Here is an 11,066-nt window from a genome sequence, read left to right as displayed (position 1 = left end):
CCCAATCTAAGAGTAGCATTTTCAGATGGCTTGAATCTCCTTGAAACTCTTTCAATTGGTAGCTTCAGAAAACTTCTTAATGATCCCTGACTACATAACACCTGTTCACCTTCTGTTTCAAAAGCTACAGATGTCTTCAATGCATCTATATCATGTTTAGCTTGTCCATCTTCATCTATAGATGTCTTCAATCCAGCTAGATTATAATTAACCTGTACATCTTCATCTTCAGTATATTCTAGATTTGAACCATCTAGATTACATTCATTCTGACCATCTTCATCTTCATTACATTCCAAATCTGATGTCTCCCAATTTTTTGTTTCAGCATAATAATGAATCACCTCTTCTCTTGGCATTGGAGGTGGAGAAGGAATAGATAATGATACATCTTCATCTTGAAACTCAATCTGTACTCCCAATTCTTTTGCTCCTTCTTTAATCCAATCAGGTGGATCAAACTGTGTTGGCATACTCATTACATCATGCAAGTCATCTTCAAATTGACTCTGGCTAATATGTGTTGGTGAGGACACAAAATCTGTTTGTGAACTTTCATTTACATTTGCATCATCTTTCTATTGTGAACTTATTTTTTTATTGCTTCATCTTTCTTTTGTTCCCTTCTTTCAGCCACACAATTTGCAATGGCATCATCATCATAACCAGCCAGTCTTAACATGCTTGCAATTCCAACAGCATCATTTTCATCTTCAACATTGAATGCATTACTTGGCATCATGTCATTACGAAGAGCATCTTTATTCAATGGCCAAATTCCAGTCCTTTGAAAGCCAGCTGTAATATTGTTATGCACAAGGGCAAGTTTGAAAGCTTTGCTTGCAAGTTCAGCCAATTCTGTTCTCCTTATTTCTATGTGTGGATGTTTGGCCATCCATTTTGACCTTTGAGATTTGAAATATGCCTTAAATGGAGAAAACACACTTACATCTAAAGGTTGTAGTCTATGACTAGTGTGAGCAGGCAATGTAAGAAGATCTATGCCTAGAGATCTTGCTTCTTGAATTGTGGCAAAGGCAACATAGCTTCCATGTCCATCAAAAATGAGCAGATGCCTACTTTGGGATGAAGCACCACCTGGAACAGATCTAGCCAATTTAAGAACAATTCTTTTGTCATCCAAGCATGTGGTTGTGCTGCCATGCAAGCTCCTGCTTCACAGTTAGCAATGTAATTTTGAAGCCTTCTTTTTGCTTTGAAAAGATAGAAGCCTGGTATACTCTGACCCGCTGCATTGATACAACATAATATTGTGATCCATTCTCTACTTTTAGATAATATTTGAGGTACACTTTTACTTCCCAACTTTGCAATTACTCACATCCCACAATTTCTCCCTGCCTGCACACCTGTTTCATCACAATTCCATATGTGTGTTGGTTCATAATGATTAGAATCATATAATGTTTTCAAATTATTATAAAAATCTGCCACAATACTTGGTCGTAGCATCAATGCTCTATCCCTATCTAGACCCTCTGCAGTTTGTATTGTCAAATCTGGATGGCGTTTGCGGAATCCAACCCACCATGATCTACCTGGTAAGCCATTTTTGAATGGATTTGGCCTTGTTTGGAAAATGTGAGCCACATGTGACTTAAGTTGAATTACCTCCAATCCACGACCAAGCTGAGCTAAATCTTTACACCATTGAACAACTTCTAGCTCTTCTTCTAAGGAGATAATTGTTGGCGGTCCCCTGGTTTTTGTTGTTGTGAGTCCTCCTAGCCAATAGGATAAGCTGCTAACTGGTATTCCCCACTTCTTTTCTGCTCCTCTTATTGAAAAACAATTATCTTCAACATCTTCAATGGCATGTTCCATATCATCTGCTGTCCATTGATTGCCTTGAAGACTCTCTTTTTTTTTTAACAATTAGAAGATTTGGAAACTCCATCTGGACTATCTATATTATTGGAAACCAGAGCATGATTTCTGTTATCAGGAGTTGGCTTGGTTGAATTATCCCTATCATCAGAGTCAATAACGTGTAATTTAACACCTCGTGATCCACGAGGTGTCAACTTTCGGGTAGTTCTTTTGCTTCTTCTTTTTCCTGCTGTCATAATGCCTAAACATAAAACATCATATTAACATATTAACAGCCATATAACATATTATGGAAAAATTATATTATATCCTAAATAGAAAAAAGGATATATTAATAGTCATTTAAATAATTAATGGAGAGATTATGTTATAGTAACATAAGTGATTATGGAGAAATTATATTATAACAAGAAAAGTGACAAAAAGATTTGTATAGAAAAACCATTCCAAAGAGAATGACTGAACAATCTTGACTTAATACTGTATGCTAGTTTATTTTTCAGTCACTCCTAGAAATAAAACTATCGTCACAATATTTCCACAAATAACTTCATATTGTACAATGGACTAGGACAGAAATATCTATTATATTCCATCATATAATATGTTGTTATTTTTGGGAATGAATTAACAATTGCTGATAGAAAAATCTCCATAATGCATAATATTTCTACAAATAATTTCATACTGTATGATGGATTATGATAGAAATATCTGTTGTATTCCATCATATAATATGTTGTATCTTTTTCAGAATTATTGTGCTTTCTCCCACAAATAACTTCATATTGTATGGTGGTTTATCGTGCACTTACTCTCTTAGAACTGAAATTTCTGTCACAATATTTCCACAAATAACTTAGATCTGTTATATCCCATCATATGATATGCTATTATTTTTTGGATTGAATTCACAGTTAGTCTATAAATAAATTACCAAGGGGAACTGGAAGATTTGATTCATAGTTAGTCTACAAGTAACATCATACATTATATGATGAACTAATTCACAGTTAGCCTGTAAATAACAACATACATCATATGATGGAGTAACAACATCTAATATATGATGGACTAACAACATGTGTGATGGATTATAACGTCTAAAAATAACATCATACATAATATGATGGACTATAACAGATTTAAGTAACAACATATATAATATGGTGGACTATAACAGATTTGTGGACAATAACAGATTTAAATACTATTTTATGACATAAATTATAAGAACTGTTGTTATTTTCTTGGGAGAAAACTCAATAATTCTGATTAATAACAGCATGTTATATTATCCGTTGTTGGGAGAAAATTGAATCATTCATACAAATAGCATCATTGTAGTATATCGGCGGTAAAAATACCTGAATAGTTTACTGGCTGATATCTTGAAGGTTACTGGGCTCTCTGGTATCCTGAGCAATAGATGTTATATGTTGTCCCTCTGAGTGCTTACAAAGAAGTTTGATATTCTAGAATGTTAGCACATAGAATACATAGAAAGTTAATACATTCAAGTTAAAATGTTCTTTTACTAATTTTCAAAAAATAACATTCAGATTGAAATAGTTCTTTTACTAATGAACATGTTTATTAGTACTTTACATATCAATGGTAAAATACCTGGTTTACTGGGCCTTTGATATCCTAAGCTACTGATGTTATAGTCAATCCCTCTGAGTGCTCACAAAGAACTCTAATATTCTAGAATGTAGCACAAAGAATACATAGAATATCGATAGATTCTCTACCCAGAGACAATTTAATTTCAAGTATTCTAAGCATAGAGAATGCAGAGAATGTTGATAGATGTTGTGCCCAAACAGTATTCTGAGCTCATACAGAATGTATATTCATTTCTAAAATAAATTCTTCCATGAATGTATCTATTAATAGACATTTCTTCCCTCCAACAATTTGAATTTGAAATTGACAATTTGCTGTCATTTATGGCTTTTCTTTCAAATCCAGAGTTTTGGTTTTAGAATTTGTTGATCCGTGGCTTTTAGAATTCTCCAATTTGATTGGTTGGCAATTGATTTTGTGGTTTTCAAGAGAAGATGTGCTGCATTAATTCTTTGATTTGGCAAGAGCAGATGTGCTGCATTAATTCTTTGATTTGGCAAGGGCAGATTTTGGATGTGTTGCATTAATTGTCTGCTTTTTGATGGATTGGGGAGCTCATACACCTCCATGTTTATGACGCAGGAACTCAAAGTTGCTTGTGAAAGACTTAAACATGCTTGTCAAGTGCTGCATTAATTGTCTATTTTTTTATGGATTGGGGAGCTCATACACCTCCATGTTTATGATGCAGGGACTCAAAGTTGAGTGTGAAAGACTCAAACACGTTTGTCAAAGACTCAAACTTCAGCATTTGGACTGACAAATTGTCAGAGATGGGATGCATTTTTGAAATTTTGTTTGTTTATTTATATCTATAGATGCACTGGCTATTGGACAATTGTACAGTTGTAATTGATTGGAAAGCAAGTAAGGAGTTGATGTCTTGTCCATGGGATTGGACAATTTTGTTTAAAAATTGTACAATTTGAAATACAATATTTTATACATGTTTCTTTATTTTGTGTAACAAAGTAGATTAAATAATGACACACAAATTTTATGTTGGTTGTTATTCAACATACAATGAATGTCCTTTATCTAGAAGTGGTGTCAATTTTAATAAATCATTGATATATACAAGATATAAAATATATGGTTTAATTTTAAATAATTATTAATAAAAAAACATAAAAATCAGTATATTATTGTTCAACCAATAGGCTATAGTGATATTATGATTGCATCAGACAATCTTAACTACCCTCACAACAATTGGTACGTGTTCAACTATGGGGTCCTCTCCCCTATGTCCCATCTATATGCGATGTACAGGAGACTCTTAACATATTTATATGAAGTATTTTAAATTAGGGACCCATAAACATAAATGCATGATTTTTTGTAGTTCTACGCAGATTTCCTGAGATTGTCATGAATATGGTGATAGACACTCAATTATTCCATTAACAGTGATACTCACCATTCTCTGATAGAAGGCGAGAGACAATGCAAATAAAACATCTTCAGTTAAAGTGAACATATAGCTCGTAGCTTCATTCGTTAAATGGACATGATAGTTTGCACACGTTGCAGCCACCGAAGTAAAACCATTAAACAAGCTTGTTTGCACCCACCCAATAAACATATATGACAGTTGTGCTTGACTAGCAAGCACAAGAGCTTTTGACGACCCAGATCATTTAAATGCGCACCAGCCGTAGATGCCCAGCCTCAATGCAAGCCTTCGTAGCTGCATTGAAAACAAAAGGGCCCGTTTGGTAAGCAGAATAGGAATACATATTCTAGAATATGTATTCTGGAATAGAATGTATTCCTGTTTTTTGTTTGGTTCAGCCAATATTTGATGGGAATTCGCGGACTCAAAAATTTATGTTTTCTAAAATTAAAAAAAATGGAATAGGAATACGTATTCCAATACCACCTATTTTGGTGGAATTGCAAAACCCCATTTTTGGGCCAAAAATGGAATACGTATTCCATTTTTACTTCGTATTCCAATTCCGTTTTGGTGCATCCAAACAAAGAATTCAAAATTTTTGGAATACGTATTCCAGAATACGTATTCTGGCTATTCTGCTCACCAAACGAGCCTATAGAATTGAAGAAGAATACTTGTCGAGGCAATATCTATTATACATACACACGGGTAGCCTAAAACGATGGCTTTGATACATTGACTTGGCTAGGCAACCACATTATTAGTATTCCCATCGCCTTACATATTTTTTAACCATTTAATCTTATGCTTTTATTTAGTCTCATTAATGTTGAACGACTAAGGGATATGGGAAGATTTGACTTTGTGGCAAAATGGAATTAGCATACCAGACTTCCAATTTTGCCTCAAAATCAAGTTTTCCAACTTTCTACTAGCTAATAGGAATTGAAAATCAAAACCTAGTTATGTTTTTAAGGAGTGTAAAAACAATAGATTGGACTACTTTTTGAAATTTGCCTTTAACTCCAAGCTTACACATAAAAATGTGTCTTCACATGCATCTTCCGAGTGAAACAAATGGTTCAAGTAAAATTTCAAAAATTAGAATGAAGATTTGCAAAACCTTGATTCGGCTAAACCAAGGTTTGTAGAAATTCCAAATTTTAAATTCCATGAACCAAACAGACCCTAATTTAAAAAATTTTCAATATTCGTTCTTTGTGCTCTATTTTATGATAAATCCATATAAGAGAAATTGTTTCTAAATCCATATAAATCAAAATTTAAAAATAAACAAAATGAATGCTCGTGCTGTAAAACTAGATGCACATCTTTCCGTTATATCTCCAACTATTGACATTTCCTCATAGAAGATCTGGTTGTTTTGTTTCCTAGAGATTTTGTTACATGCTAGACTTAAAATTTATCAACCACCATAACAATTAAAGTTTCTATCAAAAGCACCGAGCCTGTAAAGAATGGTTTCAATTAGGTGTGTCAGAAATGAATAATCTTCAGAATTATCGAGAAGAGAGTTTACAAGATTAGGGTGCTTCACCTAGAAACTATTTCTATATACTCAATTTTATGCTTGCAAAGCACCCAAAAAAGGTTAGAGAAGGTTATTTATTTTAAACTAGGAAGATTGAAATATATAGGAAAGTGTAGTATGAACTTGCATAAATCATAATGAAGGTGTTGAGATGGTTTATAGGTTAGTGTCTTGAATATAGGTCTTTCAGAGTTAAAACATATTTTTTAACCAACTTACTTTTTGAAATCTAGAATTCATTTTTAAAATTTAAGTTTTTAAGTAAGTTACTTAGAATCTTTAGTTAAATTCTTTACGAGGCTTGATATATTGTTTAAACAAGAGACACAAAAGAGAAATAGGTAAAGATTTAGGAATAGAAAGAATAATATGAAAAGTTATATATTGAGAATAATTGAAATAATTATGTACTTATTATTTTTTAACTTAGAATCATTATGACTTGGTAGCGTTCTACAAATTGTAGGTCAAGCCATCTTCAATGCAATAAAATTTGAAAGTGGATAAATTTATTATAAAAAATGGTTGATCTACAATTAGATATAAGTTGAAAGCCCAAAAAAAATATTTTTACAATTCTAAATATCAATTGAATTGAAAATTTATAACAATAAAATTTTTAATTTCAATTTTAATAAAATAAAATTAATATTGTACAATTATTTAATTTAATTATCATGAAAAATTTAATTTCAGTTTTAATAAAAGCAAAAAAAATTCAAATTCTTTCATTTCATTATCGTTGTATAAAAAATTAACATTAGAAAATATTGGTAATATGCATCTAAATTATTATAATCACTATACAAAAGGTTGTAGCCTGAAAAATATAAAATATCAATATGGGAACATGTATATTGACAATACCTGTCCATGTCTACCACACAAAGAAGAAAGGAAGAAGATTGTATTTGTTATCAATTTCATCATAAAAAGGAATGCAATCTGCTAAGGAAGTAATATACACACCACTTTAAGATCATCATTATCTTTTTACGAACAATGTAGATCTTTGATTCTTCTTAACTAGCTATTAGAATGTTGGCAGTGATTAAGAGAGAACTACCAAAGAAATAAAATATTTTAATATAATAGTTCTTTAAAAGTCTTTGATGTTTTAAAAAAAATTGCAAAGAAATAATATAAAAATGGATGTATTACTCATTAGTTAAAAGATAATGTTATGTGTTCCCTCTTCGTGTAGCCAATCAAGAAATATGACTTATTATCTCATGATCATGGGTTGAATTCTTACATGTAGTGATTGTGTATCAACTTTTGGGATAGGGTTAACTAGTCTTTTATAAGAATTGATCATTATAGTGGCTAGTGTGGGGATCTCTATAACCTATAATTAGTCATCGTTCGCTAATATTCACGAAGTGGCTTAAAAATCACACACCAAGCTTAATTCCTAGACCAAAAGTGTTAAATAGTCAAAATTAACTTTTTTTCCAAAACTTAATTCTTCCATTAGTGTGTGATGTTTAAGGATGGCCAAAATTCACTGGTTCTACTGCCATTACTCCTATATAGAAGTTTAAATTTGAAAAATTATTTCTTCTGCCTATCACATCTACATATGGATGTTTTTGAGAAAATAATTTTCATTTGTGCACCTATTCCTAGCCCATGCAAAAATGGGAGCTCTAAAACTTGTATGAACATCCATTAAAGTGGCATTTACTATCAAATGCCACAATTTGAAATGGTTTAGTACACATGAATGTAAAAATATGGAAGCTTGAAGAAGGCAGATGAGTTTTCAATAATATTTCAGGCAGTGAACACAATATATCTTGAATTTCAAATTTCATATGTCCACTTTAGTCTTGAAAATGGGAAGCCTAAAAAAAATGATCAGTTCATAGTGCTTTTCTAGAGAATGTACAATACAATGAAGGGGTTTCCTTTTCTTGAGAAAATGAAGATACCCTATTATGAACCATGATGGTGGCTAAAGGAGCAGAGTATTTCTATTTCTATTTCTAAGCTTTTCCAATTTTGTAATATGTAACTTATTACTACAATGCTTATAACTATATGTAAGGAAGCAAAGGTGTACATAATCACTTCTTTCACTAATCTTTGAGAGGACGATTATGCAAATTCAACCAACTATTGCAAAGATATCAAAATGCATAACAATATAACTAGAATAACAATGAACTCATAACACAATGATTACCTTGGGGAAACCCTTCTGGGAGAAAAACCCCACCCTCCAAAACCTGTATAATGTATTCTCAAATCTAGAAGATTACAATACACTTGCAATGTGAGTTCTTACATGAGCACATCACCATAAATTGAACTTGGACTTGGACTCAAAGAGACTCCTTCTAGCACTAGTCTTGAAAATTGAACTTGATGATACAAACACCTCCCCAAGACCTCCTTTTATAGTGATTTGCCACTTGGAAAGTATTTTTGGTTTTAGAAAACCATGGAAAAAAAAACTATGCCATGTGTTACCCACTCGTAATTTGTAACTTTAAGAATACCATTTTTGACCATAATTTTGTCCTCTAGTTTAGACCCCCATAAAAGTCATATAATAAGTTGTTGACACTCTAAAAATGGCTCTTCTACATTGTTATAGTGACTAGACACATTTTTAACAACTCATACACCTTATTCCAACTCATAAACATGTGGAAAACTACCACAAACAAGTTCTAGAATTTTATAAAGATTTTTTAGAGTTTTCCAATAAAAGCTTGCAAGGTTGAGACACAATTCTCAACATTCTCCCACTTGTCAAACACTTTACAAGAGTTAGGCGATCCAGAGTGTCATGGACTTAATTGTTAGGGGTTGAGAGGTCCATAGACTCTAAACACCATCTAAACTTCTCTATGCTTATGGGCTTAGTTAATGCATCAACAACATTCACCAAAGTTTCTACCTTCTCCAGCTTCACCTTTCCATCCTTGACCATATCTCTCACAAAATGATATTGTACATCAATGTTCTTGGTCTTGGCATGAAATGTCAAGTTCTTCGCTAGGTAGATTGCACTCTGACTGTCACTATAAATTGTCATTGCACCCTATTTGAACTCTGTATCTAAACATAGTCTCTTTAGCTAGATAGCTTCCTTACAAGCATGAGTAGCTGCAATATACTCTACCTCTATAGTGGAAAAAGTGACTATAGCTTGTCGCTTGCTCATCCAACTGATTACACCATCGAATAATGTAAACACATATGTACTAGTAGATCTTCTTCTATCAACATCGTTAGCCCAGTCTGAATCCACATAGCCTTGAATATCCAAGGAATGCTCATATCCTATTCCATGAAAACATATAGAGTACTTTGAGGTATCCCAAATTTTTTTGAAAACTCTTTTTACTGCATACCAATGTGTTTTTCCTGGATTAGACATATAACAGGAAAGTACTCCCACTACTTGGGCAATGCCTAGTCTTGTACAAACCATAGCATACATCAAACTTCCAATAGCACTTTGATACAGTACTTGAATCATCTCTTCCATCTCTAATGGGGATGAAGGATATTGTGAGCTAGAAAGCTTTGTTCTCACAATAATAGGATCACTCTATGGTCTGGAATCCTGCATATTGAATCTTCTCAAAATATTACCAACATACTTACTCTGGCCTAGCCAAAGATTTCTATTTTTTCTATCTCTTATAATCTCCATTCGCAAAATGTATCTTTTTGCACCAAGATCTTTTAAATTTCAAACTTTGCTGAGAGCTGAGATTTTAATTCTGCAATCAAGCTTTTCCTTTGCCAATAGATAACATGACATCAACATATAAGGCAATAACCAAGAAATAATCACCATCAAACTTGTAATATATACAATGATCAGATTTGAATCGCACAAATCCCAAACTCAATACGTATGTATCAAAATTTTGGTACCACATCCTAGGACTTTGTTTTATTCTATAGAAGGATTTCTTCAATTTACAGACCAAATGACTTTTACCTTTCACCACAAAGTTCTTTGGCTGTATCATATAAATTTCTTCCTCCAAATCTCCATCAAGGAAAGTTGTCTTCACATCCATCTACTCAACTTCTAGATCATAAGTTGTTGCAATAGAAAATAAAAATCAAATGGATGTCATTTTTGCTACAGGAGAAAAAAATTTAGCATAATCAATTCCTGCAACCTAGGAGTAACCTTTTGCAACCAAATGTGCTTTATACTTCTCAATGCTTCCTTTTGAACACCCATTTACAACCAAGAGGTTTCTTCCCTTTAGGCAGTGGTACAAGGTCCCATGTGTTACTTCTCTTAAGAGTTGTTATCTCTTCTTCTATGGCTATCTTCTAGGACTCTGAATCATTCATACCAAGAGCCTCTTCTATAGATTTTGGTTCATCAATATTAGCATTCAAAGAAAATATATACCTCCAATCATTAGGAGAATATCCATACCTTTTTGGTGCTTTCCTTTGTCTACTAGACCTTCAAACAAGATTTTGTTCAAGTTCAAGTTCATGATTAGGTTCTCCCTCTTCCTCCAATGATTTATAACTCGTAAAAATTTCTTCAACAACTTTTCTTTCTAAGTGCCTTGATTCAACTTTCTCAGCTATAGCAGGAAGTTGAATCACATCTTTCTTTTCTTTTATCTATTTTGACTGCACTAT

General features: G+C 32.6%; 1 protein-coding gene across 1 annotated transcript; it reads right to left on the bottom strand.

Moving 5' to 3' along the window:
- Nucleotides 1-589: 589 nt before the first annotated feature.
- On the bottom strand, nt 590-1,845 carry LOC149556024 (uncharacterized). The gene is made up of 2 exons (XM_089829666.1): nt 1,343-1,845; nt 590-1,172 (listed from the first exon to the last, which is right to left on the bottom strand). The coding sequence occupies exons 1-2, from the start codon at nt 1,843-1,845 to the stop codon at nt 590-592; spliced, it is 1,086 nt and encodes a 361-aa protein (XP_089685792.1).
- Nucleotides 1,846-11,066: the final 9,221 nt, after the last annotated feature.

Source organism: Cupressus sempervirens, chromosome 5 (genome assembly GCF_028749045.1).
Source record: "Cupressus sempervirens isolate cs-2001-9-10 chromosome 5, ASM2874904v1, whole genome shotgun sequence".
Taxonomy (NCBI): domain Eukaryota; kingdom Viridiplantae; phylum Streptophyta; class Pinopsida; order Cupressales; family Cupressaceae; genus Cupressus; species Cupressus sempervirens.
This window is presented reverse-complemented; position numbering and strand designations above follow the sequence as displayed.